The sequence below is a fragment of the Notamacropus eugenii genome, chromosome 1, assembly GCF_028372415.1.
Source record: "Notamacropus eugenii isolate mMacEug1 chromosome 1, mMacEug1.pri_v2, whole genome shotgun sequence".
In the NCBI taxonomy this organism is placed as follows: Eukaryota; Metazoa; Chordata; class Mammalia; order Diprotodontia; family Macropodidae; genus Notamacropus; species Notamacropus eugenii.
In genome coordinates this window covers 420,886,647-420,906,215 of record NC_092872.1, presented here as the reverse complement: position 1 = coordinate 420,906,215, position 19,569 = coordinate 420,886,647, and the positions used below count along the sequence as shown (strand labels likewise).

The following is a 19,569-nucleotide window of genomic DNA, read 5'->3' as shown; positions in this document are numbered from 1 at the left end:
AGCTTTTAAATATTTTTGTGTAGGTGTAAATTTTTTATTCATTTTAAACAATATAAAATGAGAAGAGAAAAAGAACATTTCCATGTACACAGCAGAACCTGAGAGGATTCAATAGAAAACAATGAATTTCTATTTCAAGAAAACCTAGGTTATAAATACTACACATTGTTTTCAAAACTACCCAGCTTTTCTTTTCCTTCTAGGTTTTCTTTTATTTTCTGGGTAGCTTCAATTGCCACAATTGCACTGACATTGTTTGTGCAAAAACTTTTTAATTTAAGTAATTAAAAATTATCCATTTTGCATTTCATATTGTTCTCTATCTCTTATTTGGTCATAAATTCTTCTCTTCTCCATAGATCTGATAGGAAAACTATTCCTTGCTTTCCTAATTTGCTTATAGTATTGCTCTTTATGGAGACTTTTGCTATTCTGATTACTCTTCTTGAGGTGATCCCACAAAATATGGCCCAGAATAAAATACAACACTGATCAAGACAGAACACAGTAGATCTGCCACTGCCCTGGTTGTGGAATACTATACTTCTCTTAACTTAGCTTAAAATGGTGAGTTTCTTGTACAACTAAAAAGAAAAAATTGCCACATTCCAAAATAGGGGATCCCAACCTGGGATGTCTCTAGAGGGCACATGGAATATTTGATACATGACTATATTATACTATATTATCTATGGAAATTAATGTTATATTTCTTATATGCATTTGCATTGTAAACTCAATTTATTTCCTTTCTTATTGAATAGGGAATATTACTGAAATTTAAGGAACTTGGGGCCAAAAAAAGAGCTAGGCACTCCTGGCCTAAGGGGAGTTGCCTTGGAGGTTTATGGATATCCCAAGGAATCTTAATGCAAAGAAATCCCATTCATGAGTTTGCTCCTTGCTTCTATAGTTCTCTCTCCCCATCCTCAGTCCTTTCCTATCTGTCACCAAGTCTTCCAACCTTCTCTTTTCAGCTCTTCAGTTTCCTCACTCCATACAACCTTTTTTTCCTTTTTTGCCTTCACCTTCTTATCCTTCCTTATTTATGTCTTAGCCTATAAGTTCCTAGAAAGGAGGAACGCTTAATTTGGTTAGCTAAATTCTCCTGTAAGTTATATAACAGTACTAAAAAGCAAATTCGTTTAAGTATTGAGGTTAATATCAACTGAATATTATAATATTCTTACACTCACCAAGCCACAGAGCATCTCATAAAGAACAGCCCCCAAACACCACCAGTCTACTGTTCGGTCATAAGGTTGTTTTCTCAATACTTCAGGAGCCAAATACTGTTGGAAAAATAATACGGAAGAACTCTGATCAATGCCATAACCAACTATGATTCCAGAGGACTGGTGATAAACAATGCTACCCCACTCCTGAAAAGAGGCGATGGATTCAAGTTGTAATAATGAGAAATATATTTTTGGACATAAATAATGTGGGGATTTATTTTTCTTGTGCATATTTGTCTAAAAAGGGTTTTGTTTTTCTTTTATATGGGAGAAAGGAGAGAAAATATATGCTCACTCACTGAAAAATAAAATAAAACTTTAAGCAAGCATATCGACCCCTACAAAACTGAATGCAAAAAGGATTTTTCCTGTGCTAATTAGCTTTGTGACCAAGGGCAAATTAATTCTTTTTTTAAAAAAAAAATATTTTATTTTGCCCAATTACATGTAAAAACAATTTTTAACATTTTTTTAGTTTTGACTTCTAAATTCTATTTCTCCTTCCCTCTGTCTGAGATAGTAAGCAATCTGATATAAGTTATACATATGCAATCATGTAAAACATTTCCATATTAGTCATTACATGCAAGAAGATTTGAAGGAAGGAAAAAAAGGAAGAAAGAAAAAAGAAAATAAAGGAAGAAAAAAGAAAGAAGGAAAGAGAGAAAAATAGCATGCTTCCATCTGTATTTAGACAAAGTTAATTCTTTTTCTGGGGCCAGATAACATTTGTCATCATGAGTCCTTTGAGATAGTCTAGAATCATTGTATTGCTGAGAATAGCTAAGTCATTCACGGTTCTTCATTGTATGATATTGCTGTCACTGTGTATAATGTTCTCCTGGTTCTGCTCACTTCACTTTGTATCAGTTCATGAAAGTCTTTTCAGATTTTTTGGAAAGCATCGTGCTTGAAGGATGAATCATTTCATTTAGTGAGGGTTCAGCTAGATTCAGTCCAACAAATAAACTCAATAAACAAATAAACCCTAATAAATATTAAACATCAACTTGGTCCTGTGTCAAGTGCAAGGTATACAAAGGTGAAATAAGATGCAGTACCTGCCCTCAAGGAATTCATAGTGTAGTGGGGAAGAAAATACAAATAGTTTAGTGACAAACTTGAAGCAAACATAAAATCTGAGTCTGAGATCCTAGACTAAGCTATCCCTATCTTTTAATCATTCATTCAGCAAACATTTCATGACTGAGGAAATTAAAGCCCAAAATGAATTGATTTGCCAAAATTCACACAAAGGGTCAGTGGAGAGATGGGACTAGGACCCAGATCTCCTGACTTCTGACCCTAGGCTCTTTGACAAGACAATTGGCTCATGTAGCTCTAACAAAGAACACATTCTAGAATATGGATTCCCTCGCTCCTGAACTGCTCTGATGACCTGTGCCCTGGTACGACCACAAAATATTAGTTGCACCACCACCACCCCCTTTCAGTAGGTACCACCAACACAATGCTAAGGTGATCAGTTCTTTCCCCAAACCATTAAGGCCCAGGCTATCTCTGTCACAGAGGAGTTCTGTTATCAAAGGATTTTTTAAAATGGAAATATCAATGCACTTCTTGTATCTATTATGACAAAAATAAGATATGAACGTGATATGATACTGTTGTGCTGTGAGAAACAATGAAGGGGATGGTTTTAAAGAAACCTGGAAAGATTTGTTTGAAGTGAAGCAAAGTGAAGTGAATGGAACTAGGAGAACAGTTTACATAATAACAATAATACTGTAAAGACGAACAATTCTGGAAGACTTAGAAACTCTGAACAATGCAATGACCAACTACAATTTCAGAGGACTCATGATGAAGCATGCAAACCACCTTCAAACAGAGAGGTAATGGATTTAGAATGCAGATTGAGCTATATATTTTTTTTAAAATTTATTTGTAATAGGGAGGGAGGGGACAGGAGAAGAAGTAAGAGGGAAAGAATATAGACCTAAAATAAAGAAAATTAAATTTAAAAAATTTAGAATTTGCAACAAAAGATGGAAAATCCTTGTTTTATTTTGGCTATTTTAATGCTTGTGAAAAAACCTAGCTGAAGGGAATCCTGGAGGTAGAAAGGACCAGAGACTTGCTTATTTTGTCATATTCTAGAATTAAAATGGAGTGTCAGAGCCCATTAGAAAACTCCTTAAGGGCAAGGACTGTCTCTTGATTGTCTTCATATTTCCAGGATCTATGCAGTGCCCAGCACGTAGTAGGTGTTCACTACATTTGTTGATTTACTGGTGAACTTCAAGCTCAACCAGTCCCAACTAACCTGGTCATGGAAGAGGATTGTAACAGCAAGGAAAGTGGGATTGGTTTGTTTGGAGTTGTTTTCCATGCTCAGGCTAGATTGTGAGCACCTGAGGGTTCAGCCCTCTTTGAGTCCTGAGGGTTTGAAGCTGTGCTGAGTCATGTGGGTTTCATGCCTGCTGACTGAGCTGATCAGGAGCCAAGTCTTTGTTATATATGCTGGGAGGTTAGCATTTTACTTTGGGGGTTCGCTCATGAGAAATATCTCGTGATTACTTGGTTGAGACTCTGAGTGGCGTATTTTCAGGACAGCCCCACCCTGCTCCACAAAGCTCTCAATCCAGGGATGTATGTAATTTGTATGGCAATGTTGCTTTGATTCAGGCAGTAAGAGCCTTGTCTGTTGATCTTTATCTCTCTGCTTATATTTTTCTGAATGTTGAATGTAATCAAAGTGATTGTTGACACTTCGAAAGTTGCCTCTTCTTTTATAAATGCAAATTTAAGAACCTGTGATGGTAGGCCTCCCTGTCTATGTCAGGATGCTTACTGATCTAAGGATAGAGAGATAGATTAAGAGTGGAATATCACTAAGATAACATGGAGCTGAGGAAATTCTAAAGTGAAATGAAGGAAAATAAGGCCATCTTCATACTAGAAAATTCACCATCTATTAAGTAATTTTGATCCATAGAAATATTGCTAACATCAAAAATTTCTCAGGCTGCCATCACACTAGGGTTTTGTAGAATACAGTTTTAGAAATGTTTATCTAGTTTATACCCGTTACTATACAAATAAAAAAGAAAAAGAGGTCAACATGAATGAAGTGATTTGCCCAAATCACACAGCTAGGTGGAAATCCTGACAATTCTGGGCAATTCTTTTTTGATAACATTCATCTGCTTCATCATACAAAAGCAGCTATTTTCATTGGATTTGAATAGTTTTCCACAACAAAAAGTCATCATAAGAGTACAGAGAGGACAGAGTACTTCAGGTCAGGAAGAACCAGGTTCCAATATGCCCTTGGCACTTATCAGTTATTATTGTCTCATTGTAGAGGAGATTTATAGAAGTACAAGAACTTCCTCTTTTCTTCATTTGTTTAAATGAAGTGTATATATATAAAATGTATATACACACACATACATATATCTCCACCTCTCACATATATCTTATCCACAACTTAGGAATGTGGAGAGGATTCAGAGCAGACCATAAGGATGATTAAAGGTTGTAAAATAAGATTTCAAGAATAAGATGAAAGGAAAAGACATTATTTAGTGAAAGGAGAGAAAACTGGGGAGTGATTCAAGCATATGAAGAATCACTATGGTAATGAAAATCAATCACTTTTCAACTCCATTGTCACATAAAATCAATTAATGTTTATTGGTAGCAATTTCATTCAAAGCCCAAGAGTTAGAAAAAGAGGAAACAAATTTGAGCTCCAATCTGAAAGACCTAGGATAGATATAAGGAAAAAATTCCTTTATAGGAGGCTTTTAGGGAGGGAATATGTTATCAAAGAAGGCTGGATATCTCTGGATATTATTTAAAAGAGGAGAGGCTTCTTTGACTAGGATAAATTAAAGAACTATTTACTAAAGGCAGAAGAATAGATTAGATGACCTTTCCAAATTCTTTCTTGGTCCCCAAACGAAAGGACAGATGTCACTGGAATGATTTCCAAGGAAGCTTTGGAATTCTTGTTTCCTATTATAATTTCTAAAGGAAACACCAATGTCACAAAAATCATACCAACTTTTTTTTTCCATTCTCACTGGAACCACTCTGCTTCAGGCCCTTATTACCTCTTACTTGGAGTAATAAAATAGTTTTCTAATTGGTCTTTTCTCCCTCCATCTAAAAATCCTCTCTAAAATCCATTCTGTACACATTTACAGAAAACTCTTCTGAAGTCATTCTTTTGATCATATCTTTGCTGAAAAACCTTTAGTGATTTCTGCTGCCTACAGGATAAAGTCTAGTTTCCTTAATCTATAATTCAAAGTTCCCTTGAATCTAAATCAAACTAATTTTGTAGCCTTAACTTAGAATATACATTAATAAATGTCTGATGGGTAAATGGTTGGATAGATGGATGGATGAATTGGTAAAAGAACCCTATGCTCTGGCCAAACTGAACTGTGATAATAGATCTTATTAAATTATAAAGGTTGTGATTGTTTCATAGTATCTAGTTTGTGGTTTCTATGAAATATATTTAAATACCAAAGAGAGAAATTTATATTTGATCCCAGAGACAACAGCAAGCCATTGACATTTACTGAGTATTTGGGGGGATTGAGCTTGGGGGAAATTTCAAGTGTCAAGGTAAAAAGCTGTAAGCACCTCCATCAGAGGGTCCCCCATTCTCTGGCCAGCCATACAAAATATCCTTTAATGAATCTCATTTGAACATGTAAATCTACTGTATAGGCTTTCTTCTTTGCCCCATCTAGTACATATGCTAAGTTCCTCTCATTATTCTTTTCCCACTCATTTGGAGAGATCTTTGCTGCCCAATGTAGGAATTGAAATAGGCAGGAAAAATTGATCAAATTTCCATCTCATTTTAGAACTCCTAGAACTCACACAGAGAATTACTCAGATTACTGCAGTGAGTAATTTAACTGCCCAGTGTCCTTCAAATGTGCCTTCCTTTTTCCTACTTGCAGATTTTTATTCATTCCATCCTCATTGCTTAGAATATCCTCCCCTTATCTCTATCAAAATTTTGACTCCAAAGTCCAGCTCAAATGTCCTGCTTCCTTTTGGGGGTCGGGGTGGAGGCGATTGGGGTTAAGTGACTTGCTCAGGGTCACACAGCTGATAAATGTCTGAAGTCAAATTTGAACTTAGGTCTTTCTGACTCCAGGGCTAGATCACCTTGCCTGATCACCCCAGCTCCCTCCATGAAGTGCCTATACCACTCTTATGCAAATTATTACATACTGTCTTATTATAATTTAGCTCTTCACATATCTGTCTTATTTCACAAAGCTTCTCTACTAGATTGTAAGAAATGTGAGCAAAGGGACTGGGATTTATCTTTGTACCTACCACAACTTCTAGCACAATGACCAGCACCTATTGCCTTCAATAAATATCTCTTAAATAAATGGTAAGTATATCAGAGAAATCTGAGTATCCTTGTAAGGATCACTGATTGAGCACTCCATGGGAGACAGAGCAGCACTGGAAATGAGGGGAAATTGGATTAATCATCCCAGTAGTGAACTAAACTGTGTTTCCATGCATATCTTCCATCATAGAGGGAAAGGACTAATACTGGTAAGGACAGCCTGGTTGTTTTAGGACCAAAGAAAAGCCACAAACAGGGAGCAAATGTATAAACACCTGCTCCAAACTATTCTACCACCCCTCTGGCTCTCCTCAACTTGTCCCTTTCCAGACTGGGGCTCCTGCCTCTGGGTTCTGATAGGTGAGCTTTCACCTTATCTAGCTTAGAAACAAGTCATCACATCCTCTCTTGCCATGTTCAATCCATGCCAGCACCACTCTGGCGCTCCTCATCTCCACCTTCCTCCTTTCTGACTCTTCCTCCTTTTTATGTATTGTCCTCTCCTGTTGGAATGCTGCTTGAGCGCAGGAACTATCTCTGCTACTTATATTTGTATCCCTAATGCTTGGCATGTAGTAAGCACTTTAACAATTGATTTTTCACTCATTTTAGATCTGGAAAGGATATTTGAGATCATCACTCCCACCTCCCCATTTTACAGATGAAATGGAGATTCAAAGAGAATCTACCTATGGTCTCACAGCCAGATGTAGGCCTAAAATTCAGACCCAGTTGAGGACTCAGTATTCTTTCTACTATCTCTGTCTTTCAATTCAGGCTAATCATAGTAAACCTTCTATGCATTTATTAAAAGAAATTTTAAAAAAGAAGAGAAAGAAAGTAAAAAGGAGAAGTCACTGGGCATGGTAAACCCATAATCTCACAATTCATTGCTGCCCAAGTATCAAGGTGGCCTGCAGCAGGTCAGAAAGAGATGGGAAACAATTTCATTGATGAGCAACTGAACAGATCTCCCATACTGACTCTGATATCCTCAGAACAAGCTCATGGGTCAGAACTGACTTCCATTTACTGCTATATCTGAATAAGATAGTAGTCATATGTTTTGGGGACTGGCCTAAACAACATGAGATGACAAAATAAGGGGAAATCACTTGGAGAGCCTGAAGTAAGCTCATGTTTTCTGTTCCCCTCCAATGATTTGGAGGAAGATTCCCTTACTACCAGATAAAAGAGGGCCATTGTGACTATAATGATGTATATACACCTTATAGCAAAAGTCCAAATCCTAAAGTCAACAAGGGTCAGATAATCTTCTATAGAAACATCCAATTATTGTGAGACCTTGAAAAAACAGAAGTTTACAACATTGCTAATGGGAAATTAGTACAACTCAAAACTGGCAATTATTAACATTTAAAGTCTTAGGGAGAAACCATTCTAAACCTAGTTATAGAGAAAATCCTTTCCTGTTAAATGTTCACAAGATTCAGCATTAGCCAGATCTTTCTGGTTAATGTCAATTTTTATCCAGTTAATGTTGACAAGTTGAAGTTGAACTTTAGCTATTAACACATGCAAGCGATCAACTACTATTCCAATAGCTTTCAGGTTTGTGCCCTTGTAGATGGCTGAGGAGACACAGCAACTTCTCGTTTGATACCTCAGGGGTGCCACAGAAAGTGGATGTGGTTTCTTCTGGCTCCATTCCTTCTTTACAAAGCCCAAAATCAGTCAACACAACATGGCCCTAAAGAGAAACAGACAAGAAGAAACTGGAAAATTCCACTGTAAATGGATGAATTGTCCTTTGCAGTCAATTATCCTAATCCCACTTCTCAACCTTTTCATACCTGTCTAGACTGTTTTTGAGTTATTATGGTCCTTTCCTCCTCCCTTGCCACCCCCAACCCCAACCCTAATGTTATCCCCTGATGATCAACCCTCCAGTGATGAGCCTATCTAAATTTAGCTCATCTAGTCCATGGAGGATAATCATTGCGCCCATACTCAAAGCCTTTCAGTCCTAAAATGGTAATTCTAGAACTGGAAGAGACTTTAGAGGCCATCTAATCCAACCGTGTCTTGAGGAAGCTTAGGCCCAGAGACTGAGTAACTCGCCAGAGGTCATACAGTTAGTTAGTAGGGGAGCCAGGATCCATCTGCAGGCTTTCTGACTTTAGAGCCTGTGCTTCCTACCCCCTTACACTGCCTCCAGGACCCGCCTCCATGTCCTTACGCAGGCTAGATCCCCATGTCCGGCGTGCACTCCTGAAACTGCTTTATACCTACTACTTTGTGTCTGTCTTGCTGTCTGCAGACTTATTGCATCTCCCTATGGAATGAACATCCCCTCAGGGTCTCACAGGGTAGGGGCTGTTAGAGTTTTGTCCTTGAATTCCAAATGCCTGGGGTGGTACCTGGAACAAAGCAGGCACTTTTAATAAATGTTTATTGACTTGAATGGCATTGCCAAGGCTTGTGTATCACTGGCATCATCATCATCATAGCTAATATCTTTATAGCACTTACTATATGTTCAGTGCTTTACAATTATTATTTCACTTGATCTTCCAACAACCCTGGAAAGTAGGTATTCTTAAAATCCCATTTTACAGAGGAGGAAACTGAGGCTGATTGAGTTTAAGTGACTTGCCCAAGGTCACATAGCTAGTAAGTATCTGAGGTCATATTTGAACTTAGGTCTTCCTAACTCCAAGTCCAGCCCTCTAACCACTGAACCACCTAGCTAACTTGTAGACTGTGCCTGACAGTGTCTTTAAGAAGCCATGTCACCTCTGTACTACAATGAGTCATCAGAGGAAGTCTTTAGTCTTAATATTAACAGGTGCTTAATAAAATTTTTAAAAGAATTTAAGAAAAGCATCACCATGATGGTAGGGGTGGAGGTATGGGGAGCTAGGCAGGGCAGTGTGAGTTCTGACTCTGCCTCCTCTGTGACATCAAGCAAATAAATCCTTTTGGGAATGTGTTACTGAAAAAGCCTTTGCTCTAGCTTCCTAAATTGCCATGTTAGCATTGAAAGTCTGACTTCCTTGGAAGTCACAAGTGTTGATATGTGCATGAGTTTCCAGCTAGCAAGTATCCTAATACTCACTACCATCCCACACCAACCTCACCTCACCCAAACACAGACACACAGACACGCGCAAGCACACACGCACATGCACATGTGCACACACACACACACACACACACACACATATTATACAGACCTGGCAATCCAAGAGAATGTTCTCAGGTTTCAAGTCCCTGTGGAAAATGAGAAAGGAGATTTTTGTTGTTTTGCTGTCATTAAGGCCACCTAAATTCCCCTGTAAACTGTGTTCCTTCAGAACAGGGACTACTATGTCATTTGCTATCTTTGCATCTCCAGTGTCTTTTTGAATAATAGTCACATAGTGCTTTTAAAAATTGAATTTAGGAAAAGTACAGCCAGCATAATGGGGGAAAGAGGACAAAGGGTGAAATCATGGGTCTGCCACTCGGGGACCTTTGGCAAATCACTTAGCCTCTGAGTTCAAGTTTCCTCACTGGGAAAATGGGGAAAATAATATTTCGTAAATACTTCCCTCATGGGATGTTTGGAAGGAGGCATTTGGAAGACCTTAAGGGGCTATGTATAAAAATGTGATGAATGAAAAACAAAACAAAGGAAAGCACAGTCAGTGATCTCCTTCACCCACCCATGGGTGCCTCCTTCTCAGCCCAGGTTTGAATTACAGAGGCAGAAACCAGAGCCAGACATAATGCTGAAGGGAAGCAGGCTCCTAGGGGAAGGAGCCCTGGATGTGGAACCCCATGACCCAGGTTGGAAAGCTAGCTGTCCTTCTGCATGACTTCATGCCAGTTACTTCACCTCTGGGCCTCACTTTCCTTGTCTGTAAAGTAAGATGGAGAAATTAGCTGGATGATTATCAAGGTCCCTTCCAACTTTCAGTCTATGCTCCTGTACTGCCCAATTTTATCTAAGCATGCCAGGCTAATTGTTTCTATCTTAATCATGTAGGAAAATCATGACATTAATGAAAAATGTCATAAACCCCCTAAATTCCTTTCCAATTTCACATCTATGACCTCAGACATTCATTTAATATTAACATTTGTGACGAAGTCTCATTCAAGGACAGAAAAATAAGGGCTAATTCATAGATGGGAACAGTAGCGCCAGAACAGCACAGAAGCACTGGGTCCAGGACAGCCCAAGTCTAAGGGCTCCAAGATCCCCAGCACTGTGTCCCAAAATGCAGTAGAGGAACCCTAAAGACCTAATACTCCAAACTTCAGTGGATAGTGCTGGGCCTGAAGTCAGCAACACCTGATTCAAATCCAACCTCAGATACTCACTAGTTGGGTGACCCTGGGGCAAGTCACTTAACTTCTGCCTGCTTCAGTTTTCTCATCTGTAAAATGGAGATAACAATAGCAGCTACCTCCCATAGTTGTGGTGAGACTCAGATGAAATATTTGTAAAATGCTTCACAAACCTTCCAGTGCTATGTAAATGGTAGTTATCATTATTGCTGTGGTGGTTATTTTTATCATCATTATTTGTGGGTTATTGTTTAGTTGTGTCAGACTCTTTATAACACCATGACCCAAACTGTCTGTAGGGTTTTCTTGCCAAAGATACTGGAATGGTTTGCCATTTCCTTCTTCAGGGACTAAGGGGTTAACTAAGTGGTTAACTAAGAGGTTAAGTGACTTGCCCAAGGTCACAGAACTGGGATGTGTCTTGAGCCTGGATTTGAACTCAGGTCTTCCGGACTCCAGACCTGACACTCTATCCACTGTACCTATAGATTCCTTCAATGTAAGGAATCTACAACAAGAGAAATGATTGTTAACACCAGGAGTTGTGAATTACTCTTGTCACATATGTATCTTACTCATGTGACTCATTTCCATTGTACTTTTTAAGTTTATCCCTACCATCCTGATGGATATGATACAGAGAATGTGCCCCAGGTTTACAAGGAAAAGGTTGAACTGTTGTTATTCCTGTATCATTTGAATATATGACTTTACTCAGAGCCAGTTTTGTCTACTGGCTAATTGTTAATGGGAAGATCAAGAGCTATATATAGTGATAGGCCTACAGACCCCCAGGGTTACCCTTAGAACATTAGGAAGCAACTGCCTTCTGGGGACCCCCATCCAGAAATGCAAATAGGGAAAGTAGAAAAGAGGAGGTGGTACATATCAAAAACCTATTTTTAAAATTGACACACGGAACAGTTTGATGTGAAACTAGGGGTTAGTAACAAAATGGAAGGCAGCTCAATCCCATAAAATTGGCTCCAAGTGGGGAGGTGATTTTGACTGAACAAAGGTTTTTTTAATTCAGGCCAGCACTAAATATGGCTTTGGGCCTCACTATATTGCCATTTTCTTAGCATCAGTGGAGTTCCTAAATCAAGTTTCTGCTTGGTCATGCTTGGTCATCCTAAGAATGCACAGTTTCCAGCTCAAGCTGGTGAAGATATAGCTGGTTTAACAAACAGGGGAAGGGATGATAAGTAGAATTCTTGTAAATCGCTTCCAGCTCCACCCACTCTAAAAACCTGGTCTCAACCCCAGTCCTAATCCCAACCCCACTCTCTTTTTTAGTTCCCAAAGAGACTCTCAAGGCCAGACCTAGACCAATTTCCCCTTCAGTTAGGAGAGTCCAGAATCCTTGTCCTCCCTGGAAGACATATACATCTTCCTTTTACCTTAAGTTACTTGCATAAAAGCCCTTTATAAAGACAGAGAAAACATGCCTCCCTGACTATTTTTTAAATCTCTAGATATCACCTTTAGAATAGTAAAAGGAATGTTTACTTTGTATTCGGGAGACTTGAATTTTAGTGGCGGCTCCATCACAAATTAGCCTTGTAATCCAGGGCAAGTCACTTGAGTCTCTGAGCCTCAGTTTCTTATTCTAGAAAATGGGAAAAGCATCTGGTCTGCCTAATTTACAAGGTGGTTATAAAGATTAAATAAGATAATAATATGAAAATAATTTTAAAGCTGTATTAAACACTGTACACAAAATGAACTGTTATTAATTCAATCCAATAAACATTTATTAAGCACCAACTGTGTGCAAAATGATGAACATAAGACACAAGCGCTACTTGTACCAAGAGCTAACAACCTAATTATTATCCTTCAGACCCATTACCACTGATTATCATAAGAGCTTTCAGAGGGTAAGGATCAGAAAATACTGTTCTTTGTTTTCTTGATGGAAATCAGTGCAAGAAGACTTTAAAAAATGTCACTCTACGGAGGATCAGAGCCTGGAAACAAAAAACAAACCATGCTCCCAGCTGGGTTCAGTTTAATTCAACTCAACAAACATGCCTAAAATTATCACCATATGGAGAGCACTGGGGATTCAAAGCTAAAGCCCTAACAGCCCTTGCTATCCAGGGCCTTCATTCTATTGGGAGGTAAAACATGTACACTGATAAGTAAATATAGAGTAATTTGAGAGAGAGATTGAATTAAGGCTTTACAGAGAAAGTAGCCCCTGATTAGAGCCTTAGAAAAAAGATCAGAAGTCTAAGAACAAGACTTAAGGAGTGAATGAATGGGGAGACAGAAGTTAAAGAAGCAATGCTGAGCTTAGAAATAGCTAGTAGGCCATTTGGGCTTGAAAATAGAGTACCTGAAATTCACAGAATTTACTAAAACAGTGTACTGTATGTAAGCACCAACCTCACAGAATGAGAATGGAAGGACTGCCTTAGGGGGAAAAAGAGGCCATGACAGGAAGCAGAGTGGCTATAGTGGTCCAACAAAACCAGTTTTTCATGAAAAGACCAAGATCACAAAGATCGTACTGAGGTCAGAATGTGTTGGGCCCAACTATTGACCATTTAGATAGAAACATTCTATCCAACTATGAGGAGATGAGACTGCAAAAGACCAAGTAAACTATCGTTAAGTTTCATCTTTTTTGTTTTCATAATAAAAACAATGAAAATGTTGACACTATGATATTTGCATTCCTTGATCCCATATTTACTGTTTGGGAATGGAAAAGTCTTGAGTAAACCAAACCATATGGTATGAAGCTTTTCCTGTGGAAGAAAGACTAACTGATGTTTGAAGATGTGGCTAAACATGGAATTTTGATAGGATACAGAATCAGATTTGAATGCAGATCACACAGATGTGTGAATCTTAGCTCAATGTTTTTGGTCATGCAGAAAGTCTAGTTGAAGACTGGCAAACTGAGAGGGGGGAAAGGGATACCAAGTAATCAAAACAGGGACATCTTATAGAATATCTCTAAAGTAGCTTTCAGAAATTCTTCCAGACTCTTCAGGGCCAGTTCCATTTGGGGGCTCATCAAGTTTCAAATCTTTTTTCAAAGTTGAAACACTCCAGATGCTTCTGGCTTCTAGATTTTAGAGGGAAGATAGTAGAGGCCAAGTCTACTTTAGGTTGCTGAAGGAAAAGACTTTTGAAAGACATTGGAGGAATGGACAATTGCCATCATGTTCCCTTCCCCAGCTTGATAAACTAGAGACTTGGAGGAGTTTCCCCTTGGGGAGATGTAGGTTCTCTTAGGTGAACTGAACTATCTCGCGCCCAATGGAAGAACTCCTTCACTCGGTACTGTCTGATTTATATTCTCCTATATATACTTTCTCTGATTTCTGTTTTGCTATGATCTGAATAAATGTATTTCTGTGCTATTTGTAATGTGTTCATTGTGGAACTGGTATTTGGTAGGGACTTAGTCATATTGGCATTCAGCAAATCTGAAGTGAATTCTCTATCCCAAAGAGGTGCCCTGCTTCAAAGTAAGAGAGAGTTAGGTGATGCAAGAGAAAGAGCAATGGCCATGGAGCCAAGAAGACCTTAGTTCAAAGCCAGACTCAGACACTACTAGCTGCATGACCCTCAGCAAGTCACTTAACCTCTGTCTGCCTAAGTTTCCTCATTTGTCAAACAGGGTTGTAGCAAAGATGCAATGAGATATTTATAAAGTACTTTGAAAACCTTGCAGCACTATATAAATGCAAGTTATTATGATTATCCCCATAGGTACTTGAATGGAGTAAATGGTTGTGACAAGTGACATAGTAGACAGAGTGCTGGACCTGGAGTTGGGAAAACTCAGCTTCCTGAGTTCAAATCTGACCTCAAACACTTATTAGCTATGTGACATGGGCAAGTCACTTCACCCTGTTTGCCTCAGTTTCCTCATCTGTAAAATGAGCTGGAGAAGACAATGGCAAACCACTCCAGTATCTTTGCTGAGAAAACCCCATAGAATTACGAACTGAACATGACTGAATAACAAACCTCTGTGGAGAACTACTCAATAATAAGTGAAATGTTTCATCATTAAAGGAAGGCCTTTTAATTGAGAGAACTGCTGATGTTAATTATGTGGTAAGGGATGGTGGCAACGGCAACTGTTAAAAAAAGATGCCTTATAATAAATAAAGCTTAGATGGAGGTCACTGACTCTATAATATTTTTATATTAGTTAGAGGTGTTCTCATCCCTATATCATTTTGTAAGTTCCTTGAGGGCAAGATAATATCTATCTTAAATTTTGTGTCTTTCTTCAAGGCCTAGCACAGCGTCATTCATACAGGAGGTACTTGATAAATGTTTGAATTGAACTCATTTTAAAAAAAGAGAGGAGCAATCCAAAAAAAGTTTAGAAAGGTGTTTTGAAACCAAATTATGAAGTGTCTTAAATGGCAGACTGAGAAGTTAATATTTTGTCTTTGAGGCAATGAGAAGTCACTAAAAGTTTTTTACTTTTGCAGGGGTGATATAATCAGACCTGAGCCTCAGAAAGATTATTTTGACAGCTGTGTGGAAGATAGACTAGAGAAAAGAGAGACTGGTGGCAGGGAGGACAATTAGGAGGCTATTTAGCACAGACGGTGAGAGGGGATATGGGTCTGAGTAGTCCATCAGTCAGTAAGCATTTATAAAGTAACTGCCTGGGGCCAGACACGGTGCTAAGTGTTGGGGGTACAGAAAGAGGCAAAAGATAGACCCTTCCTTCCCAGACTTCACCTTCTAATGGGGAAGACAATAAGCATATAAATAAGCTATACACAGGATAAATAGGAAATAATGAACAGAGAGAAGGTCCTAGAATGAAGAGGAATTAGGGAGGCCTCCAGTAGAAGGGATATTAGTTGGGACTTGAAGGAAGCCAGGGAAGCCAGGAGGAAGAGATGAGGAGGGAGAGCATTCCAGGAATGGAGGACAGCCAGAGAAAATGTCCAGAGCTGAAAGATGAAGTGTCTTGGTCTGGAAACAGCCAGGAGGTCAGTGTCATTGAATGGAAGAAAATGTGGAGGGTTGTAAGATGTAAGAAATTTGGAAGATGCAGGAGGCTGTTTAGGTTATGAAGTGTTTTGAAGGTCAAACAGGAGATTTTACATTTCATCCTAGAAATTACAGGGAGCCCCTGGAGCTTATAGAATAAGAGTGTGACATGTTTGGACTGTCACTTTAGGAAAATCACTTTAACTGAATACAGGATGGACTTGAGTGGCAGGCCGACCCACCAGCCAGCTATTGCAATAGCACAAGGGTGAGGTGATGAGAGCCTGCACCAGAGTGGTGGAATTATCAGAGGAGAGAAGGGGGTATATATGAGAGATGTTGTAAAGGTAAAATCGACAGGCCTTGGCAACAGATTGGAAATGGGATGAGGGAGGGTTTGAGATAGTGAGATGTTAAGGATGGCACGCATAAGCCTTGAGGTCTAGGAGGAAGATGATACTCTCAACAGTAATAGGAAAATTTGGGAGATTTAGGGGGAAAGATAATGAAGCCACAGATGACACAAAAGCCAGCAGATGACACATAAAAAGTATTTTTACTTAACATTGACCCACATATAGCCTATGACCAAATACTTAACCCAGATTATATAATAAGGTACTGTAAACACCCTATAAAAGAAAAAGAAAAAATTCAGATTTCTCCAGTATGGAGGGAGGGCTAAAAATTTTTATGCGGATTTTGTATCATAGGGGTGCTGTTCCCCCCAACCTCCCAAGTTGTGTGAGAGAAAAACTGTAAACAACTAGGAATGTATTATTAACAGGGATGGTTAGTAAACATTTAGACAAGCAGTTCTCAAACTTTTTGGTCACAAAACCCCTTTAAACTCTTAAAAATTACTAAGGACCTCTTAAAGAGCTTTTGTTTATGTGGATTATATCTGTTTATATTTAAATTTCAGAAATCAAAACAATTTGCTATTATTATAAAAACAACTTTGACTTCACGCACCCTCTGAAGAGATCTTGGGAACTCCCAAGGGTTCCCAGATAAATACTTTGAGAACTGCTGATCTAGATAAAGAAGAAATTTAGCAGGGGAAGCAAAAAAAAGTTAGGGCATTTTTATTCATTATATTGTTAAATGTAACACATTTAAAATAAACTATACCTAAGATTTTTAAGAGCACAATTCAGTTGAGCCTATAAGAAATTCAAAATCTCTTATAATGTTTATTCTCATGTGTTTAAAGAAAGCCTACCTGTAAATGATGTTCAGAGAATGCAGGTAGCCAATAGCACTGGCCACCTCGGCGGCATAGAATCGAGCTCGAGGCTCTAGGAAACAGTGCTCTCGCTGCAAGTGGAAGAAGAGCTGGAGGAAAGAATAGCCAGTAAGCAAGCATCTCTTTGCATGATGTAGGAAGCACTTCTATCAATCATCTTTAATTCTCACAGGCCAATAGTAATCACATTCTGCATAATAGGAAATGTGTAAGAGGCTGTGGATGGTTAGGTCGATTGTTAAAATTAAGGAGCTAATGAGACCAGATTTACGTGGGCAGCTTTGCTTTTGGCCTTTTCTATAATAATGGAAAACCTCCTCCTCAACCTACCCACCTCCCAAGGTTATGAAAGGATTCTTTTTTGTTGTTGTTCAGTTATTTTCAATCACATCTGATTCTTTGTGCCCCCATTTGGGGTTTTCTTGGCAAAGATACTGGAGTGGTTTGCCATTTCCTTCTCCAGCTCTTTTTAGAGATGGAGAAACTGAGGCAAACAGGGTCAAGTGACTTGCCCAGGGTCACACAGCTAGTAAATTTCTGAGGCCAGGTCTGGTCTTCCTGAGGCCAGGCCTGGCACTCTAATCTACTCCACCACTTAGCTGGTAGGTTTCTTGGACCTACCCAAAATTCCCCCCACTATAGTCATTCCTTCAAATAAATGACACAATTCAAAGTTAAGGTTTTGTGTCTCCAGAAGTCAAAATTCATACCCTTTAAATAATATAGCCTACCTGTTTGCCAAGGATCAAAGTGAAGTTTGCTGCCCTAAGGTTCGCATACTTTATTCTTTTTTTTATTTGTTTTGTTTTGCTTTCAGTGTTCTACAATCACTTCCATATAACTTAGACTTTCCCCCCTCCCTCCCCCTCTTGCCCCCTTTCTCCCCCCTCCATCCCTCTTCCCTCCCTGAGATGGCATACAATTTCATACAGGTTCTACACATACATTCCTATTTAATACATTTTCACCTTTGTCATGTTGCATAGAAGAATTAAAATGAATGGGAGAAATCATAAAACAAACCAAAATGTAATACAAAAGAAAATGATCTGCTACATTCTGTGATCAAAATCCATAGTTCTTTCTCTGGATGTGGAAGGCATTTTTCTTTAAGAGACCTTTGGGAATGTTTTAAGTCCTTGCATTGTAATGAAGTTCTAAGTCTACCAGAAAAATTCCTCAAACACTGTGGTTGTTGCTGTGTACAAAGTTCTCCTGGTTCTGCTCCTTTCACTTAGCGTCAGTTCATATAAGTCTTTCCAGGCCTCTCTAAAGTCTTCCTGTTCATCATTTCTTATAGTATACTTCATTCTTTTCCCATTATGAAAACTGGAAAACTTTCCCTTATCTAATCCTGTGACCCCTCTTCCATGCTCTGTTACCTTTATTTTTTAATAGATTTTTATGGATAGCTTCTATTTTCACCTTGCCAGGATTTCCCCTATGTCTCTCCCAGAATTTATATCCATTACCACATTAATAGGAAGATTTAGAACATATGGATCATCTGAGATAGGCTCAGCACAGTGGAAGACCATCTATTCTGGTGTATATTGGAAGGAATGCTAAACTTGGAGTCAGTGTACCAAGGTTCAAATTTTAGCACTTTCACTATTTGTATGCAGTTGTTTTGTCAATTACTTGTGTCCAATTCTTCTTGACCCTATTTGGGGTTTTCTTAGCAGAGATACTAAACTAATGTTTTCTTCTCCAGTTCATTTTACATTTGAGGAAACTGAGGCAAACAGGGTCAAGTGACTTGCTCAGGGTAACGCAACTAGTAAGTGTCTGAGGCCAGATTTGAACTCAGGAAAATGAGTCTTCCTGACTCCAGGAACTGCATGGTATCCACTGTATCACCATCTACCAGCCCACTATTTGTGTGACAGTGGGCAAATTCCGTGACTTCTGGGTCTCATTCTCTTCATCTGTAATGAAGAGGCTTGAGGTAGGTAATATCTAAGATCCCTTCCAGTCCAAAGCCTTTTAGCTTATGATATTAAATGTGCCTGATGTGACCCACTGAAGAGTGCTGCTGACCCACCTCTCCTCCATTGACGTAGTCTAGGACAAAATAGAGCTTCTCTGAAGTCTGAAAGGAGTAGCGGAGGCCCACCAGGAAAGGATGAGTCACATTCTTCAGGAGCACATTGCGTTCTGCCATGATGTGATTTTGCTGCCAGGAGTCAGACCCAAAAGGGAAAAAACATATCCATGTTACACTACTTTCTGCCCTGACACGCAGAGCAGAGGGAACACAAGTACATCCCCATCTCCATTCATAAAGCAGCTGCTTCCAGCCTGCCCTGAAAAGTGGTGTCTACCCAGGGGAAGCAAACATAGTTCTCAAAGACGAATAACAGGATATGTCTCCATTCTCCAGTTGTCTGGTGCCAGACTTTTGTGGATGGACAAGAAGAGTCTGTCCTAATCAAGTACAACCCAACCTA

The 19,569-nt window shown here is 38.9% G+C and overlaps 1 protein-coding gene and 1 long non-coding RNA gene across 2 annotated transcripts in view; one reads left to right on the top strand and one right to left on the bottom strand.

Moving 5' to 3' along the window:
- SGK2 (serum/glucocorticoid regulated kinase 2) overlaps positions 1 to 19,569 on the bottom strand; it is a 44,377-nt gene that overhangs the window by 4,850 nt on the left and 19,958 nt on the right. The window contains exons 6-10 of the mRNA XM_072631462.1: positions 19,164 to 19,295; positions 17,096 to 17,208; positions 9,792 to 9,828; positions 8,219 to 8,305; positions 1,197 to 1,292 (exon numbers count right to left, since the gene is read on the bottom strand). Of these exons, the coding sequence (XP_072487563.1) occupies positions 1,197 to 1,292; positions 8,219 to 8,305; positions 9,792 to 9,828; positions 17,096 to 17,208; positions 19,164 to 19,295 (465 nt within the window). The remainder of the gene's footprint in view (positions 1 to 1,196; positions 1,293 to 8,218; positions 8,306 to 9,791; positions 9,829 to 17,095; positions 17,209 to 19,163; positions 19,296 to 19,569) is intronic.
- The window catches only part of LOC140518910 (uncharacterized), a 33,595-nt gene that overhangs the window by 9,945 nt on the left and 4,081 nt on the right, over positions 1 to 19,569 (top strand). The gene's annotated exons all lie outside the window — the stretch shown is intronic.